At 36.5% G+C, this 23,408-nt stretch overlaps 1 protein-coding gene across 1 annotated transcript in view; it reads right to left on the bottom strand.

Moving 5' to 3' along the window:
• LOC124162150 (protein O-mannosyl-transferase TMTC1-like) overlaps window positions 1–23,408 on the bottom strand; it is a 956,057-nt gene that overhangs the window by 357,624 nt on the left and 575,025 nt on the right. The window contains exon 7 of the mRNA XM_046538572.1: window positions 12,360–12,549. Within this exon, the coding sequence (XP_046394528.1) occupies window positions 12,360–12,549 (190 nt within the window). The remainder of the gene's footprint in view (window positions 1–12,359; window positions 12,550–23,408) is intronic.

The following is a 23,408-nucleotide window of genomic DNA, read 5'->3' as shown; positions in this document are numbered from 1 at the left end:
GTGGACAAGGAACGTGTAAGCAATACGCAAAGGTCGACTTCGGAGAATAACGGAGAGGGCTGCGCCAGGTATGGGGACCGACTTTTGAAAGCGACTGTACATAAAGCAACATAGCGAAGATGGGGGTAGAGCAATATAGATGACAGTTATGAAAAGAATATCGAATGGGACACTTCGTGCGGTCAGTTGCTGCGAAATACGCCGCCTGAGGCCACGATGTCGATATGACCAGCGCAGAAATCTTGGCGAAAGAAAATCATTTCTAAACAATGTGGGGTGACTTTGGAAAAAAGTTGAATAAAGACCAAGGAGAAAGTACTACTTCATTCTGGCTTAGAGTCATTTCCTAAAGAAAAATGAACTTGGCTTCAAATCTACCCTCAAACCCTCTTACACCTCCGACCATTTCACGATATAAAACATAGACACCAAATGGACACTTACCATTACTCTGAGGTAGTTTTCATCAGAAGAAACGAAGCTGTTACATAAGGTACATGACTTTAAATTTGGATGTGAGGTTTACCCAAATGAATATTGCTAGACATTCTCTGTATCAAATACAACGCAAAGACCTGTACATCAATGTATTCATAATCATCAATAAATTTTCGTAAATCCTACAAGTGAACATGACCAATTGTATTCAAATCTGTTTTTTGAACTCCTTTGAATTTCAATGACAGAAAATTTCTCCCAGTCTTCACCCTTATTAGTAAATTTTCAGGAAACTAGAAGAAGCTGGTAACTAATTGGTGTATTTTTGCGTAGTTTTAAAAATGATGTTGCATCGGTCTTTGTCATTCATGAAATGCTGCACATCGTTAAGGGCACCAACACTAAAAAGGTCACCTAAATCACTCCCTATGATGGCACACAGGTCCCTTAGCACGTGCTGGGAATTTTAAAGACTCTACCACGAGCTGAGCATTATTCTTGAAGGGAACGTACGGTTTTGTAAATTCCGTGAGCTTCGGCGGCATTAATCTCGTCAATATCGAGGTAGGAAAAATCCGATAAAAGTGCATCTCTGGGCATAATGGTGGAGGCTTTGATCGCGTGACCTTGGTCGCAGGCCGTTCTCACCCCGAGGGTGCCTTCTTGCCTGCTTGCCTCCTCTTATATTCTATCCATATTTCATCCTTCGAAATGGGTTGCATCCTGCAAAAATAAACGGAGGGAGAGGAATGGTAGCACGTCAAGGCACTGATGTGAGCTGACTCCATCCTCGCCCACCTTGCTTATAAGGCTAGATGCAAGGATACGAGCAAGGGGATTTGCAACTTAGACCAGCCAATGTAGGTACTATAATAGTTCCTGCAATTCTTCGTTTTTAGCAAATTGTTCAGATAATTATCGGCACTGATATTCCAAATTTGCAAAGTACCTGTTCGATCCCTGGTAAGGATGAAAACCTCGATATGATAGGACTTTTGTTAGATTTTTACTCATATTCTCTTTAAGTATGCATTTTATGGGATTGGTTTTTAATTGACGATTTTTTTTAATTGACTAAAATGTATTTTTATCATTTTTTCATTTCTCTCAATCGGTAAGCAGTGGCAGCAATACGATCTCCGCGATGTCAATGTTTGAATTAAAATTTTTGCATATCGACAATTCCCTATAAGTAAAAAATTGTGCTAAATTAATTTAAATTTGGATAAAAATTTCTTTTATTTTATATACATCTCAAAACTTTTATTTTTTGCAATTAAAAAGCGGAAGACTCGACAAAGGCATCAAAAAGGCAGTCGGCGTACTTAAACCTCTTTAATATAAAAAGAAAATTTTGGTCATGAATGGCCTATAACTTTGGGATATATAATTTCTGAAATTAACTTAGGAAATAGATGAGAGTTTAGACGCAGAGGAATAAGTGTAGATAATGTAATGTTATGCCCATTAGAGTGGTTGCAATGGTCATTCGTAGTTGAAAATCCGAATATTTATTCTAAATAACTATAAAAAGAGCATTCCAAAAAATCATATTTGCATGAATGAACATTCTAAATCCGGAACCGAAAATTTCGGCCCGTTTTGAAAATAATTACGAATTAGTTTTTGTTGAATTCAATTTGTTGAATTGAAATTGGGCAACCTTTATTATTCATAGGAATTTTTTATATCCTTGAGTATCAGGCATCAATAATTCCATACCTTCTACTTACTATACGCCATACCAACTTCAACCCGAGAACCGATAATTTTGACCGGTTAAAATTTCAAAACAATTATTTTAATAGATGATAGTTTTCCGGGTTTACACCGCGTTGATTCATGTTTTGCGGCAAAACATGAATCAACGCGGTGTAAACCCGGAAAACTACCATCAATCAACTCACCGCGGAAGCCTCCGTAATAATTATTTTAATATGTGGATCCGTAAATAGGGGATTTAATTTTCAAATAAAACTTGTAAACAAATATGTAATTATTCAATTTTTAAAAATATTGTTCTTCAACTGATGTTACTTTTGGCAGTTAAAAAATCAAACGATGCCGAAAACAGTGACCACAGATGTTCATCTATTTAGAACAATGATAAATCAGAAGATAGCGGAATAAGTTTTATTGCTAGACACTTAAACTGTAAGTTAAAGCCTAGAAGAAGAATAAAAACAAAAACTTTAAAAGACAGGAAAATATCACGCCTTTTAATGACTGATGGCAGGGTTGTAGGTATGGCCTGACATCTCAGGGTTCTAGTTTTAATGCACATCAGGTCCCCTCTTTATATACGCACGTGTCAATTGACTTAGAAGCAAAACGTGATAGGCAGTTATCCTGCCCCTCCCAATGAGACGCGCTCACATTGCACAGCGACCCCTAGGGGATCATACTCCGCAATACACACGCATCTAGATCCACCCCACTCGTTTTACGCCAAATTTGTCCTTGACGCCTGATCGGCGCTCTTTTCATTTCTTTCCCGAGGATTCCCGTGGGGCCTACTGCCTGTCCTGGACAGCCGATGGTGACGTAAACGGCGGGCATCCATTATCGATGGAAGAGAACAAGGCAGTAGCAAGAGAGATAGGCAAGTCCACAGTGGGAGCCGAAGCACCCACGTGCGATCTCTAAAGGGCGCAAAAGTAGTATTGATAGCCTAAATAATTTAGTATAAAATATAAACACAAATTATCAAATTCTCAACAAAAATCGAGTTAATTTTTTCTTTCTCTTAACCTCAGTTTTAAAAGTTGATAAGTGCAATGGAATTTATGTCATTATTCTTGTCTCTTCTTTTTAATTAATTTACAATTGAATTATTTTTTCTTTATTAAATTGTTGCAGAAATTATTTTAATAACCTTTCATACCTTTATTTATTAAATTGACATAATCACATTCAAGGTATAGAAATTTACCAAAACGTTGGCTGAAAATATTTGCATGTAATTCTTAAATACCTACACTCAATGATATTAATCAACATAAAAATAAACAAAATATATAACTTCTAAGTAAAAGACAGTCAGCTAGATGACAAAGTAAGTCTCAAAAACGATAAATTTCAATTTTTCATCATCCACATTAAGAGGGCTTAATTTATAGTGGAGGGGTATCCATGAGAAGTCTTAGAACTCGCATGAAAGATTCCTAAACACACAATTGAAAGAATAGCTTATTTCATTATTGATCGTTCACATAAGTAGCAGTAGTAGCAAAGCACATATATATTGACTGAATGCAGTTGGCGCTTCCAAATGCAGAAACGTGGGTTATCAGTGAAGTAATCATAACGTACATAATTAATTTTCCTATTATTCATAACAGTATGTTTTGCATGTTCCAGCTTCAAGACATTTTCAGTTTATCTCTATGAGTAATTGACAATTTTTGCCTTTGCATGAATGTGGAAGAATAGTTTGTTTGTATGCGTTAATTTTTTATAACCAGGTGATGTGCATGTGGGAATCCTCTTGTATGCTGGTGATGATCACTCCTGAACGGTTGTCAATAGTGAGCATATGGACAACAATTGGCTTTACATTACACCTTAGATTAATTAATCGATTATGTACACTCAAGAGCAGTTTATATTCTGACAAAGCAAATCATGCCTTACGAACGCCGATATACTAGAGCAGATAAAAAAAAAGAGAGATAGACTGTGGAACAGATAGATTCAGAATGTCGTCTTCCCACGATCAGTTAGAGACAATAACGGCAGCGATACGAATTACTAATAGTTTATTTGATTTGTAGTGTACCCTACTAACTTATATATTCCTTAATGCACGTTAATTAATTTTCCTATTATTCATAACAGTATGTTTTGCATGTTCCAGCTTCATAGGCATTTTGAGTTTATCCCTATGAGTAATTGACAATTTCTGCCTTTGCATGAATGTGGAAGAATAATTTGTTTGTATGCGTTAATTTTTTATAACCATGTAATGTGCATGTGGGAATCCTCTTGCATGCTGGTGATGATCACTCCCTGCCAAACACCCTATAGGTGGCTCGCAGAGTTTTATGTAGATGTAGATAAACCTAAAGACGACGGTAGAAGACGATGGCCCTCGAAAACTTTGTATCCAACGAAATTACAGCCTAGTGAGAAACCCATGAATTATTTTTACAACGGGCTTCAAAATTACCATGGTAGTCGAGACGAGGAAATCTACTTTTTTTCCAATTTTTGCAATTAATTTAAAATTTATAAATGCCACATCACCATACCGAAGTGTTGAATAATTTAAAAGGCTAACGAATGTACTAATACACATAGTCACCAAATATATTAGAACGGTTGTTCAGGGATAAAATAAACTCAAGTTTAAAGAAGATGAAAAATATAAAATATAATTGATAACACCTGTTCCCAAACATACATAACCTATTTAAAGTTTCGCAAAGGTCTTATTTCCCCTTTGCGAATATAATGATATCAACTAGCTTTAAAAGTCAAGAATACTTTCAAAAGACATGAAAATTACAGGATAACTAACTTAGGTTTACATCCCTTCTAAAAAGTCTAAATCCAATGGTTGAATAAATCCAGATTTTTAGCGTATAAAGACAATAGAAATGATGACATTTTTATATCTTGTCTATCAGTTGAGGTAACTGTGATGATAAAATGGTGCATAGATGACCTACTGAGCAAAACCTCATGGTCATTAACCTCCAAAAAATATCCTTAAAAAGGATAAGGTATCGTAAAATTAATCACGAAAAGAGTTTTTATTCAGGGAAAAATTGCAAGGTTGGCGCTTTTTTCCTTCGTGAATTTTTATTGCAAAAGTGTTTACGGATGGAAATACATAACGAGAGACATGAATGAATCTTTTGATCGGACGAGTACTCATTACCTTTGAAATTTATATTTTATTCCGAAACGAGATATAATAGATGGACATTTTTACCTCCCCAATCCACGTATTCGAATTCACCTTTCCGTTGAATCATCAACAAGGCCCCATCGTTTCACTGTTCATGCAAATTAATGCAAGCGACGGTCTCATTTCCCATTACCCACCAAAATTATGAAGTAACCTTTGTGAAGAGCGATTGAAAAAGCACGCTCCAGTGCTGTAAATTCTCGTTGCGTAATTGGTTGAATCGCACAACCTTAGGCGACTTTATTTTTTTCAGTCCGACTATACGCCCGGGGACATAACCCTCGTGAGCTTTCGGCTATTAATGGTTTATTCTGCAGCAGCAACAAATTGGAGATTAAAAGCTGCCTTTCATTAAAAATATTTAAAGGTCACCAATTAGATAAAAAAGTTCTTATTTTTAGTCCCTTCAATTTGTGCTCTTTGACGATGGAAATGATGATCATCAAAAGTCAAAGCATTAATTTAATGACATATTTTAGGCAAAACTGCACAGTTAAATGTACTAGGAGAAGATTTAGCGCGTATATTGGGTACTAATGAAGGAGTTTTACAATGAAATTGAAAATTTTTTTCTATATTTTCAATTTTCAGATCACCCCGTCAGTGTCAGGGTCGTTTTTCTCTTACGGCATCAAGTAGGCATAAATTCAGTGTTACAATTGCTATACAATGACAACAATTTAATGAAAAATAGTACCTCTATCAGTTAGGCAGGTACGATATTACATGGTTGCGTAAGACTGCCCAATCTTCAGTATTAATTCGTTTTTACTGCGGCTTTAATATTCATAGAACATTGATAAGACAGTTTGAATAAGGGCAGTTTTATGATAAGCATATAAGATTTTTACCTTGTTATAGAAGGAACTTAGTCCATTGTGGTCAATTGTTGTATACAATTTAAGCCATGGTAAAGTACTTGCAAACAGCTAATAGATCTTTCTATTAAGAGTAAAGATTTCAAATATATGCAACTTTGGTTCATATTGCCTTAAGTTGCACTATGTCAGTAATTATGAACAATTTAAAATTTAGAAAAAATTTAAGCAAAGTATGCACATGATAGGCGTTAAATTAGGAGAAAACCACATGATGAGTGAAATCAACCTGTAAATATAGGATGTGAATTGTAATATGGAAGACTTCTCTTCGAGCTTCAATTTAACATTGATGATAGGCCCCTGTGTTAAGTCTGATAGAAAGTCCTGCTGAGGCAAAGGCATCGTGCACGTAGGTCTTGAATTGTTTTTAATGGCTACTACATGAAAATACGGGAAAACAGACGTCCAATGACATAACTCTGCCTCATCGATGGAATAGACTCAGTCCAAATGTATGATTGTCCAAATGTCTCAGTCCAAAATCTATGTTTTATTTTCGATTAAAATAGAGATTAAAAATAAATTAACCCATATATTTCCGTTTTTAGATCAGTCTCCTACTTTTCTAGCTACTTCCTGCGATAGATAGACGTTCTTAACCCTCTCGTAGATAAGAAGATGATGTCGACGACTTCTGATAATCGGGTCACTGAGTGGTACACCTTAGAACCACGCATTGTCCACGGATGGATCGCTGTCTTTGACTCTCTAGCAAGCAATTTCTTTTCTCAATGTGCAACTCTCCCTGAACAAATAATGAGCCGAAACTGTTAGGACGTTGCCAGCTCATGAATTCGGGTCACCTGATAGATTCAAAAATAAATTTGTTATATTCCATGCAGTACATGCATTAAAAACTTTACCAGTTTCGACCTTTTCAGGTTATTATCAAAAGGTTCTTTTAACCAAAAAAAAACGAGGTTTATTATTAAATCAAAGTTTATTTTTGAAAATTTCATGCCACCATTCTACGAAGTGACCTCGCAAGAAATTTATTTCAAGAGGGTTTCTCCATTCACATTTTCTTAATTCCAAAATTAGGAGACGAATATTTATTTTCATATTTATCTTCCTCTTTGGATCTACTGAATTGTTGTAATAAAATTGAGATGTCTTATTCCAGTGGTCGACCAAAATATTTAATAAAATCGAAAATGAGAGGAGTCGTAAATAGTAGATGAAAGAACGATTTATGATAAAATTCGTTTATAACGATCACGCATGTAACTGGTTTCCGTATATAACGACGTGAGATACCGGTAACCCATGTAACTTTTAACATATAACCCACATTTTCGGTAATATCTAATTTTCCCGCATGATGATACGAAATCCCCACTGTTATGAACTATTCTTTGGTCCTTTGAGGAATAATTTCGTCTTTCATAAAGAAACCTGGTGGACTAGATGACCCGGTGAACATTGTAACACCTTTGTATCTATCTATTCATGCATAAATCAATTAAAGTTACTCATCAAGGGGATAGTCATCCGGAAATACTCAAAATTCAATATTTTTATGAATGTCATTTTTTCAAAATTCTCCGTAAATCACAAGGAAAACGAAAATCGAATGCAAGAAGAAAATAACTGATAACTTCAGGCTTTACTTTGAGAAACCTCTCCATATTGGAAATAAAGAAATAAAATATAATAAAAATATAAAATTAAACAATAGTGAACCTTACAAAGTTTTATTTCTTTATTTCCAGCAAGAAGAAGAGTTTTTGTATTTATATTTCTTTCCAATGGCATATGTTTCAACTATATCTGACCATTATCACAAATTTACATGTGTACAAGAAAAAGCGAAACACGCATTAATAAGGAATTTCACATGTATTTCTTATGGAAATAATTCGGGGCCCATTGCAGGGCTTCATGGGCCTTGCGGGATAATATTCTCACCGTTTACACCTTCCCTAAACTTCCACGAATTAAGCCAAAATTAGTCAAATAGGTCCAGCCATTCTTGAATTTTAGCAAGACTGAAGGACATTAACTCGTTTTTATTATAAAGATGAGGAATTAGAATTCAGATATTACATAGATATTATTATTGGAATCAGCTATTAGAAATCTTTGCCACTTAACTGCTCCTTACCATACTATCACTTATTCTCACGAGTGTCCATCACCACATAGTTCTGCTGCTACTCTCAAAATCCTTCCGGAATATTAGCCGGTATTCCTGTAGTGCGGCAATCTGATGTATGGGGCAATATCCTTTATTAACCATATTCCGCCCACCGTAGCCATATGACTACACGCAACCATTCTGAAGTGTGAGGCCCTTCTTGATAACCCTCGCTGCTTTTTGCTATTGAATTGACACAGAAATGCTGTTGAAGCATTCAATAATTTAATAAACTTATCACTCTATTTTTGAAGACGTTTGAAATTAGCCCTGTGACGGAAAGAGGCGGGTGCGAAACGAAAATTCAATGAGAACGTCTATTTTTGGTAAAATGCATGCAAGTACCAGTAAATGGCATTGTAAAGATTATTTTATCTTTCCCATTTACTACAAAAATAGTACGATGGTCCCCTGAAATTCGTTGTAGCATGTTTTACTGTAATTGAACAACGTACGAATTATATCGCATCTATAGAAAATTAGCCACCCGGCCAAGCATCTCCAGCAAAGCACAATGAATCCCCTCGTAGCTCTTCAGAGTCACCGCTTTGAAAAATTCCGACCACCACTCTGAGCTCCTATTTTTGCCGAATCGCTCGGGAGTTGGAATCCGGAGGCGGCAAACTCGAAATCCATCACCTATTTACCACCACCACCCTCTCCCGACGATTCCAAGAATTCCACCCGCAAAGCATTATCCCCGCGGCCGAATTCCACTTTAAGTAATTAACATTGCAGCACGGAAATTAACGAGACGTTTCAATAGCGGGGCGGGCGAATGGCTTTGCGCCCCGCTGTCGGCGGCCGCCAGCATTCCGCGGGGCCTCGGCCGACAGAGTTAATAGCGGGCTCGGATGAAATGCGTTCCAAAGGGGTGCTCTCTTGCCCATCAATTCGCGTTTTTGGTTGCATTCCCACGAATCCAAACCGCCGGACGAAAAAAAATACATTACTTTATTTTTTGGAAAGAGAAGACTTACGGTGGTGCGCAAGCAATAAAAATAACGCCGCGTACTTATAACTTGGTGAAAAGAAAAATAAAGGTGCTATTAGACGTTTGGCGTGAGCAGAGCCACTGTGAGCAACGAACTCCACGCTAGGTATGAAATAAAGGCGCTGTATTGATAGACTAGACAAACAATACTTGTTAATTACCATCGATGAAAATATACTTACAACTATTTACAAAACGGGGCAATTTATTATATCCGTAATGCAATCATAGCCATCTTTGATCATATAAAATCTTCTCATGATTTCTAAAACCATATAGATCATAAGTAGAGATTTATCTTTCCAGTTACAGAGACTGTGTCATATTTTCCTTACAACTGGATGTCAGTGTGTGTTTGGCTACAGATTTTGGGATAGTTGCGCGTAAAAAAACCCTAGATACACAGAAAGGTGTGAGGATAAGGAAGTGTGTACCTATTCTTCAAACCAGGAATCACAGAGTGCAAAGAAAATAGATTTCACACTTGGAAATAAGATTCATTAGAATTTTTATTTTTCAAAGGAAAATCGAAAATAAAACAAAAAATGAAAAAAATATTACTCCCACCGCCAAAATTGGATAACAATGGAGGATATGATGCTTGTAGATTTCAAATGTCTAGGAAAAAATATGACCTTCGTAGCATAACTATATAGAGATAAACCAAATTCAAAGGCTATAATAATGCAGTGAATATACAGCATCAATATTAGGTATTATTAAGATTGAAATTTTTTGTGAAATAGTTTAATTATAGTCTAAGTTAAATGCAAACGAGCCATATAGGCTAACGCAATCAACTTCGATTGAGATTTTTCCACGACTCAATTTTTCCAATAGAATGAGGCAAAGGTTCAATGTTGAGCATAGAACAACTACCTTTCCACTACATCTTGTGTCTTCATCATATACTACAACTTTGGGGTGTGATGAATGGCCACTTGGGTATCAAAATGAATTGGAGATTTCATCACTGGGAATGCATCCACTCGAGTGCCTCGGCTAAGGATGGCTTTCTCGTTAGAGAGAGCAAAGTCGTAATTGAGATATCTCATGACAGAATAATTTGCCAAAGAGCACGGTGAAGTCTCTTCATTTCTTTGGGTTTAGAAAAGCAGAATCCAAGGGCTCAAAACAGAAATATTGTGACAAACTTTGGGAAAAGATTAAAAACAACTTTGGAGCGGTGGAACCATTAAGACTTTTAAAAATGAAAATGAGGTTGTGAGTAAGACATAAAAGAACTTTACCTTACTCTTTAAGAAGAAAACTTACAAGAATTTTTTATGAACAAGAGAAGTCTATGCCTAGTGAATGAAAATTTTAATTTATTTTAGACAAAATATGTAATGAACTGAAATCCTTCCCATACTGGGAACGTGTGAGATACAATTTTACGCATATAAGTTAAGCCAGTCGCAATTTGAAATATTTTATCGCCTAATTTAGAGTTAATTGCGATTAATTTATATAAATATGGGTATGTAATAAAATTATTGTTTTCTGGCCGAGAAATATAATGAAACAGAGGCGCAATAACATTTGATTTATTAAAGTGTTTAACTTTCTTTAATTTAATAATTAGAAAAACCTGTTGATCAGTGACCTCATGGAAAAAATAGCTGTGCCGGAGCGCACTTTCCTTAACTTAATTAGAAATGAAATATTGCTCTATTTGTTTGTTTTTTCAATTACAAGTCATTATTTATATTTTATTTAATTTTTTTTGTTACAAATTTACCTATACATTAAAAAATTTAGGAAAAGAATTAACAAAAGTGCTATTTGACTATTGAGTCTTTTTTTAACCATTACAGAAACAATTTCCGGTACGTGCTGGCACCATGACACCACTGTTCTGTTGTTTAAACATTAAAATAATATGTTGGACATTTCTCATAAATTCTGTAAAGCTCCTTTTTCCGAATTTATGTGTACAGTGCCTGATATACTAGAATAGCATATCAAAATAATCTAAAATAAAGCTTATTGATTTTGTACTGCCTACAATTTACTTATGCCGATACTGTACGAAGTAAAAATCTTACGCTTCATCATCAGGTCTAGTAGAACATGTGAATTCAAGACATTATTAGGTTGTAGTTTGCACAGAATCAAAAATTAGAATCTTAATCAGTTCTTGTTATTTCCACTGAAATAACTACACGTGCGTGACTTACATACTAAACTTTATTAAAATGGGCTATGAATTTGGAACAATCTATAACAACACATTGTAATTTACTTCTACGAATATAAATTATTTATCGTAATGTAGGCCGTAGAATAGGATAGCATAGAGACAGGAAGCGTAAGAAGGTAACAGCATTACTTCTCGCTGTAATCTTACAAACCAATTTTACTGCCACCTTTTCCCTGCTCATTATTGAAAATATTACAACATTGCAAAGATATCAAGCTTTTAACCGATTTTATTCATCATCAACGTATTCTGAGCAAGTTTTATTTTTACTCTCGAGAGGCCTTGACCTTTTGGGCTCACAAAACGAATTATATAATTCCACCAACACATTTCCACTATTTGGCCAAAGCAGTTCGTCACGCTCAGCCCATTTTTATAGCGTCAAATTCCTTGGACGCGCCGAGAAATTCACACCTCCCTCAATATCGGGTTCAATTTCTCGCGACTTAAGCCCTGAACCTCCGCGCATTTTATGTCTACTCCAAAACCTTGAGCCCCTGCCGGCGATATTTTTCATCCATTTTTCGAGATTTTATCCCCATGAAAAAAAACACAAGAGCTTCATTTTCGCGAAATTCTACTCTGCATAAGGAATTGCCGGGAGACGGAGCATTCCCTGTCATCAAAGAGAACATGGCAAGGAAAGCTTTATATTACAGCAAACCCGCGCTCACATGAATTTACGTCTTTTCGTGCCGCGCGAAACGGAGAAAGAGCTACAAACAATGACAAAAGACCTACCGCTCCGGAGCTTCGAGGAAAGGTACAAATCGAGTCGCATATTTTCCACTTACTTCGAAGTCAGCAATGCCTCTGTATGCCAAGGCGAGGAAGGATATGGCGAAGAGGCAGGTGGCGACATTGCGGGAGTCGGCGAGACTAGTGACTAGCGGAACGGAGCCCATCTGCCAGTCGTGACTGAGAGTAACAGGGCAAAGGAGAAGCCAGCAGTTGAAAGCTGCCAGGTAGCAGAACGTCAGGAACCTGAAATATGGGGAGAAAGAACAGGTTAGATTAATTGTAACAGATATATCCATACATAGTGTTGAAAAAATTTATAAATACACAAGCGTAATTATGTGTGAACAATTTAAATATTTAGGTGCATGCATGTTCCCTCAAAAGGTGAACACTTTTCCTTCAGAGAACACTTTTAAAAGGATAAGCGCCATTTCTTACTAATTGAATATTTATGATGAGATAAAATATATAAGAAAAAAAATCATACATAGGATAAGAAAAAAATGAAGTAGAGGATATGGCAATTTTTGACATAAATTGCTTTCTATAAAAGTTCCATCCGAAACACTTGCAAAATCCCCTGCCCCTTCCATAGCTTCATGAAATTGCGATGGGAAAATATTGCCAACAACTCCACTGAACAAACGCTCAGCAATTCCCCACCGAATCAAATCCGCTCATCTAGGAGACCAACAATACGAATGCGCTCAGCTAGCAGTAGCCGGACCACAAACGCTTACCTCCAAAGCTTGGAGTGTTCGAAGTGAGCGTTTATACTTCGGCTACTGCCAGCTGAGCGAATTCGCACTGTTGGGCTACTAGATGAGCGGATTCGATTCGATGGGCGATTGAATTGAGCGATTGAGTGCAGTGAAGGTATCGATTTATGCATTGGAGAGTCCAAGTACAGGTAACGCACGTCTGTATCATATAAAGATATGTACCACGATGAAGAAGTGGAAAATGAAGTAATCACATCATGTCTTATAAACACAGAGTACGCAAATTACAAAAGAAATCACGACAAGAAATAAGGGTGATGTACCAAAATCATTAGTAATAATTAGTATCCATATAGTAAAGAAAATTTCTTTTGATCTTCATTATCGTTATTTCACTCAGGTTTGATGTAATAATTTAGATTTTAAATTAGGAGATGGTATACTAGAGATCGACTCGCTAAGAGTGCTCAGGAATTTATCCACTTTATCATAACAATTTGTTCTTCAATGCCTCAAGAGTAATTCCGAAAAAATATACAAAAAGATTTGCGAGGGGCATATGCACTATACTTCAGAGAACAATTTCAGAAGATAATAATATAAATATCCCAAAAAGCCAGACGGATATTCAGGAAGTAGGTATGTTTAAGACCAGATGATAAAATTGTTTCAACCGGCTCAAGTAATTTCTCACCACCTTGAGAAGTTAAAACTCACCCAGAGCACAGAAAAAAACGCAGACGACTTTATTCGGCCGCGAGCCTTTAAGGCGCTAAAAATTCCGTAATCTCGTCACTACATTTCTCTAAATCAGATTTACGTCTTGGCCCGGCGGAAAAACGACCCGGTTAAACCGTGGTGCCGTTTCCTTAGCCACGGGAGAGAGAAGCGGAATAAATGCTTTCCCACCTTCCTTTATTACGGCCTCGCCTTATCTCACTCGCGCGAGATAGAAAGTGAGCGGGCCACAGATTTTATTCCTGGCCCGCACGCACCGAGTAGCAAGGCGAAGAAGTGGGGGAGCAAGGTAGGGAGACACTCAGCCAAACACCGCACCCCTCTTCACCTATACATTTTCCCTACACCTGAAACATTTCCTGCAATACATGTCTCTAAAGAACTTTTTTTCGAATCTCTAATGCTATGATCAACATATTACCCTATACAGCCTGACTTCACAAACTAACTGCAATTTATTCATGTTCACAATTAAATGACTTCATGTAGTGACACCAAGGGAGTCTTTGAATATACTATCACCAAGTAATAGCAAACTAGAGGAAACTTTATTATTTTCATGACTAGATCTAGACTAAATACAAGGAGCCGCACTATTTGTCAAGAAAATATTACAAGCACAAAATGGACAAGTAGCTTTCAAATTTTATAAATAATTCTCTCCTGCATCGGTGGTAAGGGAAATAGAACGGTCGACCATAGGTAGTTTTTGAACCCTTTCCGCGTAGCCGTAAGGCCTTCATGTGAATGGTGAATAATATTGAATTGTAAGGGTTTTTCTCATTTTTTGTTGCTTACTATTATTAGGATGAAACTTATATTGTATTCTGGTTTATTTGTTTCTCAATTTATATGTAATTTTTCGTTGCAACGTAATGTATTAACTTGGGTAAAACCAATCTCTGTCACTATCCGACCGAATAGTCGACTTATAAATTCATTTTCAATAATAATGACAATAGTAATACTCCTTACTTCTGACTCATTACAGTGACACCAAGGACATATTTGAGTAAATTATACAGCCGGCAACGAATCAGTCAGTATCTTTCGCTCTAAAGATAAAACGGCGATATTGATGTTTCTCTAGCTCCTGAGAGAGGGTACTCCATTCTATGAAATCTACGTCAATCATGGTTTTCCTTGTCCAAGAAATCTACAAAGATAAGAGGTTGGATAAGGTTACTCTAGCACTATCTACAAGAGATTCACGAAAAAATGAAAAAGTAGCCCACGGTTTGACTGTCTTAATTATATAACAACAGATTTTTTTACATGTTTAACACTGGCCGAGCACTCATTGAAGACTTCAAAGAAAGATCATTTTTTGTTCCACAAAATGTTTACTTTACAAGAGAGAAAGAAATTGGTTACCCGTAGAGCATATGGAATTTTTTTAAGATTCATATACACAAGATCAGGCTAATCAAGATCATTCTTGCGTAATGCCCAATGCCACCGCCACGGTTCCGTCACTATCTTTGAAAGCTAAAAATAATTTATCATGTTTTCAGAATAAATTTGCCTACTTGAATTAATAGAGATAGTTTAAACAGCATTCACTGAGCGTTCTTTGTCCATGTCTTGGAAATGAATATTCTAATGCTTAACAAATATGATCGTGAAACAAATATTATTGAAACGAGACAGAGCCTAACAACGATTATTAAACTTTACTTGTGAAGTAGGTGTTAAATCTACATTTTTACCAGTTCCCCGATGAGTTTTTTTTCCTGAGTATATGCGTATTCTATCCTTTAATCCATATCATCGTGAGCCTATAAATTTGTAAGGCTGGTCTCAATATTACCACATTCGATATTTTTAAATATATATTTTGGAACCATTATAGGAGGTAAGTGCTATGTATTAGGGAATACAAAAGTTGCAATGCGATATAAAATCTTTGCTTGAGTTAAATAAAATACATCACCCCTGATTTTGTCCAGAGCAAAGCAAGCTCAGCGCTGTCAACACTGCCCATAAACGTGATAAGAAACGCACGGTGGCAGCCTTTTTCTTCGTGTTGTAAGTGCTGTTCGCTTCGAGTCGTTCTGTTTTTAGGGGAAAGAAAAGAGATTGGACCGGATAATGGGGGCTCGGAATAAGTACGGGATTGCCGCTGCGTTGGTGGGTAGCCAGGCGCACGCAAATGGTCTGGCGGTGAAACCGCCGGGTACATCGGCGTCTGGTACGGTTAATTGCTCTCGTATTACTTCATCATAGTATAAGGGCCTCAATATTTATTAAAATCTGATATAAAAATGGACAAACATAAATCGATTTACGAGCAAACATATTTATCATGCAAGGATTGAAAATGCACAGAAAATACCACTTTTGCCATAAAAATACTCACATAGCCATAAATTATACCTGATCTTAGTGATTTGGCCTCAATATTTATTTAAACAAAATATAAAAATTAACGAACATAAATCAATATAAGAGCAAACTAATTTTACTTACAAGGACCGAAAATTTTACCAAAAAATACCACTTTTGCAAAAAAAAAATTAGATGCAGAAGTTACGCAGAGAATATTCCATGAGAGATATCTAAAACGAGTAATTAAGGGTGTACCATTGAAAACTACAAGTCCCTGTCGCGACCTTTTTTCAACTCAATGACTAATACCATGACACCATGTTAAAACGGACTCGCTGGTTTCGTATGTAATATTCTGGAGACTAGAAAGTATTTATTCATCCATTGATGATGGCAATTAAACAATCTTTGAATTACACGGTAAGAGAAGCAAACAACTACCAGTCCAGTATTGAATATAGACGATAAAAGAAGCCTGCGTCCGTCACTTATCCCAAATTTCTATAGCCCGATGCGAGTAAATTTGTCTAGACAATAAAAAACAAATACAAGTATAAGATACTAAGGACCAAGAATTTTCTCCAACTACAGTACAAAACTGCGTACTACCTCGTATCATGAAGTTATCTTTTGAATTAGCATATATACACCAGAATGTAAATAAATGGAAGTTAATATTTTAAAATGTGCATTACAATAAATGCTTTCACCAAAGGCTTACTATTATATCCATCCACGGTAGCGTGAATTTTTTTATCCATTTGCTACACTGTTTTAAACCCTTTGATATTTGAAGGGATCTTATCTCCGTCCCGTAGTCTAATGAGAAAGTTCAGCACGCTACTTTACGGGTAAATTTCCGGAAAATCGTGAAATTTCAAAACTCCGTATGGTCGAAAAAATCACTGCCGAAAAAAATATTCGAAAAAAATTGACTCAAGTTTTCACAAGTAGCTCGGTGGCATGCGGTTTAGATTTTTCCCCTTCACGATTGAAAAGTTTCTCGCCAGACTGTCAGCACTCATTCCATGTGGGGACGAAGAGTTTGCCTCTCAACAGACGCGAAAATTGTTTTCCATCGGGGTGCGAACCCGTGTCCTTATCCTCAAGTGTCAACACTCTTACCATTCCATTGGGAATGGATTTTCCTCACTGCGCAGCTTCGCCGAAACCACTTACGCCTGGCGCGGGGGAGGAAGGACTCAACTTTCCCTTCGCCTGTATCCTACCAACCGTAAACCCTCTTACGACAACCCTCCATATTCTCCCTTCAAACACCATTTCACACACTCCCCTTCCTTTATCTACTGCCTGAATGCTCTCCTGCGTTCGCATGCTTGCACAAGTGGAGTCGACGCGTTCTTTTCTTCCCTCCACGCTTATTTGTATGCTCTATCTGGGACGAAAATTTTCATCGGAAATAATTTGAGACACGTCCTTTGAACTTATTCTGAAGGGCTTTGATCCATATTCCATTCCGCAGTCGCATGAAACTTTATGGCTAAAATTTGTAAGATTTTTACTCAGTTCCCATGTATTATGCATTGCGTAAAAAACTGCTTTGTATTCTCAGTTGATTTTTAATCCATTTAGGATTTAATTTTTTGGAAACGTAGCGTTTTAATGAGATTGAAATTGGATTGTTCTCTAAATATAATCGAGTTCTAATATTGCCATGGCCGCTACAAACTAAGGGCGAATCTCTCAAAGAGTCAAAGCGATATTCATTCACTGTATTTATTAAAAAAAATATAATTTCATCGCCAGTGTATCATATTCATATCCTATCTATGGAAAGGACTAAATTTTGTATGGTATATGGCCTGTCTTTACATTTTTCTGTAATTTTTCTCTTGGTCACGGATTTAGTAAGGGTATAAAACTCAGTTAACCTAGCGTAGCGTGTTGATTAATTTACTTTTTTAACTCACTCTCCATCAGTATTCCGTATCTTTATATTGACAAAGAATCTACTATTATATCAAAATGTGTCAAAAGATGGATGTCGTTAAAAGTATCATCATCGGCTGAATAGAGACTTTTAGCCTCTAGGAGATTTATATTTGAAACTAGTAAGTCTGCTCTAATGTCATGGTGTCGTAGCATAATTCATAGACAAATTGGTTACCAGAGGAACTAAAATTTTTCCATTGTTGACAATAAATTTCTCAATATGGATATTTAAATGTAAATTCTTTAAAAATGTTAACCCCGGAGCTATAAAACTTTAACGTTTCAACTTCATTTGTTTCGGCTGTAAACGTTGAGTGTGACAATGCTATTCAGCCATATTCAACATACTATGCAATGGTTTACTTATACGTATGTGGGCAGAGGATAACTTTGAAACCACTGATGTTTGGGAAAATATCGACCAAAATCAATTGGAAGTCGATTGGCTCCAGAAAGTCAATTGAGGAAGCGGAAAGAGTGAGCAAATAAAGAGAAAGGTTGGGTAATAAATTGTAAGCATTTCTGTTCAAAACTTTGATAAATGACCAAGTTCCATTACTGACAGTGTTAGATTAATTGCGATTTACAAAACAATTGGCAATAAGGTCCCACTTCTATAGAGCCATGCTTGAAATCTCAGGCATATATCTAAGAGAAAACAAGAATACTATATGTTGTTCAGCCACGCTCAGCATATGCTATGGTAACCCCTCTCTAACCCTGAGCTCCTTCTGGGGGAAATTAAATTTCAAGACTTCTCATTTAAAAAAATGTGAAAATACTCTATTAATTCACAATTATTGCGGCAGCTACATATTTCGCCATAAAACTTTACAGCACAAAGGAGCACGTTGTTTGAATCTTTACTGAATAGAGCTGAAAATATTAACATTTTCGGTGTTACTTTGAAGCAAAATTGGGTTACATTGGGTTAAATAGTATGTATGTGGGTAGAGGATAAACTTGAAACCACAGATGTTTGGGAAAAGGCCGGCCAAAATCAATCGGAAGTCGATCGGCCCCGGTAAGTCAATTGAGGAATCGGAAAGAGGTGAGCGAATAAAGAGAAATGATACGACCGAAGGGGATATCAACTTTATATCGAGAAAGAGAGAGAGATATATATGTAAGAGGGAAAGAGAAAGAGGGGATAGAATGTATTTCCGGAGCATTTATCAACGCCCCCGTCACAGACTCACGCTTCGCCTCCTCCACATCACCCGAAGTAATATGCGTAAACAAGCATTCCACACGCGGAAGAGAGGGAAATATTCGGCGGTGCGCGAGGAAAGGGAAAGGCCTCCCAGGAATGCTGGGTAATATGTGCGAGGCGTGGACGGAGGAGAGGGAGCGAATAGACCAGGAGAAAAATGGAGTTTTGCATCGGGAAGAGTCTTGCACGAATAAAAATAATAACGAAAAGAGTAGAAAATAGCAGAGTGTGGACTGCGAAAATAGTACACTTACATACTTATCCCTCGAGCATGGCTTACTTTGTCCACTATATATGCATTTATATGATAACACTCGATTTTTGTTAAAGTGTAAATCTTTATTTCGCTACCTTAGTTTGACAAGGTTCTAACTGACCATCAGCTGGTTTTGAGAAAAACCTAGTCAAAGTTTTAAACTGCTCTATTTCTATTATTAATAGGACTTTATTTTTGATTTTTGGCACATACACCAGTGATCCACTAGATACACTAGTAATTATTACTTTAAGAAAATATGTTATTTATTTTATTTTTTTACATGTTTATATGAGTAATAAAATAAGTGAAATGCAGTTAGAACCTTGTCACACCAAATATTAGTTTTTTCTCCTTGCAGTTGGAACTTTGTCACTGTTCTAAATCTGTTATTATTTTACATAGAGGAATAAAAACCGGTGCAACATACAGAGAAACATCAACTTAGTTATCTTGAGTGAAAACACCAAATTTTGCAAAAATGTCAGTTAGAACCTTGTCAAACCAAGGTAGCGATTTGTTGAAATTAGTTCAAGCTTGTAAATTTATAGATGATGCAGATATAAAGGTACGCGGGTGGCAGAAGTGGTGCAAGACCAGTCGCGCGGCGTAATTTGTACGCCACGGGTGTCGGGGTCCTCTTTCCGGTCTAAAGAAACTTGCTACAACAATTTTTACTTTAGAAACTTACACTATATAGTCAAAATGACATTGTAAGAATACACTTGCCCACGCAAGAAAAGCAAAGCACGAGGTACACGGCCGGTCGCGCGGCGTACTTGGCACGCCACGGATGTCGGGTCCTCTAGCCTATCTAAAAATATAATAGCAACAATACTTCGATGTTTGAAAACTCGCACTATACACAGTCGAAGTACATTGTAAGAATACACGTAGCCAAGGCCATTCTAGACCAGAATGTACGTACAATGTTGTTTTCGAAGATTGGCGTACTTTATACGCCAGCGTGCCCACTCGAGGGTTAATAAGGATCTCCACACGTATTTTCCCGCATGCCGCATCAATGGGCGTGTGGCAGGGTGTGTTACGGTACATGCCGCTTGTAAGATTAAAAAATGGCGCTACTATCGGCGCTTATTTAATCGGTCCAAGATTAGATTAAAAGAAGGGATATGTTCTGATATTTTCTGTTATTGATAATCATAACCATGTGTGGATAGTTTCACCTTTATACTACAAAGCTCACTCCCGACCTCTCACTCACACAATTGTTTGGGGTGAACGAGTGAGATACGACAAAAAGTCTTATGATGACCCCCACTATCATCGTCTGAAACCCCAGGAAAAATTATAAAAACGCTATATTTCTCATTATTTATCAGTCTATCCATTCAAAAATGAGTATGGGGATTAGTTCAACAAATGTCTACCAAAATCGAATGGCGAGCAAAAGCGAGTTAAGGTAAATAAATGGAAAATGGTTTTACCATGTGCGGGTAGTTTCATTAAGGTATATAAATGAAAAGTGCTTACATGGTTTGCGGGATTCCTTTAGCACATATTAAATTAAAGAATTGAAAATGAATAAGTAAAATGCATCTAATTACATGCGTTTTCTTAAAGTTATTTAAATACTAAATTCCACCTATCATTTATCATTTCAAGTTCAGGTAGTAAGACCATTATGAAAGGAGAAATGAGTATCCTTCATAGAAAATAACGGAACAGCCCTCTACTTTGACATAAGTGGGAACCAATTGGTACTATTTTACTCATTAAACTGAGTCAATGCTTGTGCATAACTAGAGAAATAAAAGGTATCTTGGATTGGCTTTGGTTGATAGCGGATTCTTCTTTGCCTTATTGACAAAAATGTTAAACGAAACCTTCAGTTAATTATCACCCAATTCCCCATTGGCACAAACATTAGGTTGAACTTACATATATTTAGAAAATTCAAAAACATGTAAACAAAAAATAATTATACGAGGAATGGAAGCAGAGAGAAAGAGAGGGATGTACAGGAAAATTTATAATTACAGAAGAAAAACGATGAAAAAGTCGTGTTGACTTCGCACTCATGAAAATACTGGACAGAGAGTTAATCACGGAAATATTAGGAGAAAGAACTGAATGGATTCATTTAGAAATAGAGTTCAAAGAATGAATTTAAATGAAATACTGTCCAAAGTCAGTAGCCTAGCGAAGACAGCTGAAGGCGGGGATATGCATTATCTCAACGATACTCGGGTGGAGCGTGGTCAAGTCTTGTGGAAAAAGGACATGAAATTTTCAATTTTTCCCTTGGCCAGGAGTGGTTGGTTGAGCAGGTGGCTGTAAAGTAAGTGATATAAGGTGAGGTTAACCCCTAGTAAGTTGAGAGGGCGCAGGTATGTGGAATTTGAGGATGAAAATATGCCACTTTAGTGCTTTAGCACAAAAGCATGAATGTCCATGCAAGACTCTGGAATGTTTGCTCTTCTTCGTACAAACACCTCATTTACGATTATCTCCTGATGTTGACATGTGGAAAATTGAGCGCGAAAAGTATTTATTTGGAATGAAAACCTTGACTCCTTGTTTTTTTATATTTTCCAATTTTCCTCACATAAAGGAATGAAGCGAGGGTTTATAGAACTGAAAAAATGGTTGTATGTGTGTAAAGGGGCCAGATAAACATGAAAAGTATCTTTTAACGACATAAACCGGGATGAATTTGTCTAGAAAAACTTCTCTATCTCTCTAAAGAAGAGAAGCATAGAACGAAGGTAGAAGAAAAATATGTATTTTTATTGCTGCATCAGATCATTGCACTTCTCTAAGATGAGCAAATCGTGCCTGCAATCGTGGTGAGTATTACGGCTTTCCAATTGATGAGAGTTCCTCTTCTAGCAAAACAGTTTCGTTTAAAATTTAGGCTTTAAATTAAACATTTGTTTTTAATAGAAATATGTCTTTAGCTAGTTTCCGTTGTCTTGAAGCTATCTTGATATTTTTGGGAATATAGTAATAGTTTCACCAAAAGTAGGAACATTATTTTATTAATGCAGTAAATTTTAAAATACGTGGTTACATTTGTGGTGAGAATATAAAAATTTACTCTCAATTCAAGTATTTTAGGCATCAAAGGCACCCGAAAAAAATTCAATCGCCTCGGGCTTCAATCCAAAAGTATAAAAAAATCGACCTCTATTGCTCAAGAAAAAACTCCAATATTTTCATTACAGAACTTAAACAAGAATACCTACGGCCAGGACCAACAAAAATATACGAAAGACGAAAAGAAATATTTACCTCTCCATCACGCACCGAAAGGAAAATCGAACGTCGACCTTATATAGCTGCCTCGAGCGAGTGATCGGGGAACTGACGACCCTTTTATGAAGGAGGCCTGACCAAGAAAAATAACAATAAAGTAAAGAGAAAAAATACAGAGGTAGAAGACGAAATTTCCTTGAGGAACACGAGTTTTCAGTCGTGGTTTTAAGGGAGAGAGTAGGGTACATGAGACAATACGTTGAGCAAGGGTTTGAAGAACAGAGAGTGAAGTGATATTTGTAGTGGGGCATGAAGAGAGGTTGACGTTATCGGAGATACTTAATGGGGCATAGAACCTCGGCAAAAAGCGTTCAAAGAATAAAAACTTTTTCAGTAAAAACACTCTAAAATACTGAATTAATAAGAATGAAGCATTATAGAATACTTGAACGTATTCGCCGAGTGCTCGAACGAGAACAGTAGAAATGTAAGTGAAAACATTTTTAATTAATTTATCCACCACTTTTTTTGCACTATGCGCCCATTCTAGGGTTGATCAGTCGATATTTTTTTTCAATTCAGAACACTACCAGCATACTGGTGAATTTATTCCCATTCACAGGGTTATAATTTAGGTTATATATGATGAAACCAAAGAAATATTTCCTACAAT

This window comes from Ischnura elegans, chromosome 7 (genome assembly GCF_921293095.1).
Source record: "Ischnura elegans chromosome 7, ioIscEleg1.1, whole genome shotgun sequence".
Classification (NCBI taxonomy): domain Eukaryota; kingdom Metazoa; phylum Arthropoda; class Insecta; order Odonata; family Coenagrionidae; genus Ischnura; species Ischnura elegans.
Note: the sequence above shows the minus strand (reverse complement) of the source record. Positions and strands in the feature narration are given on the sequence as shown.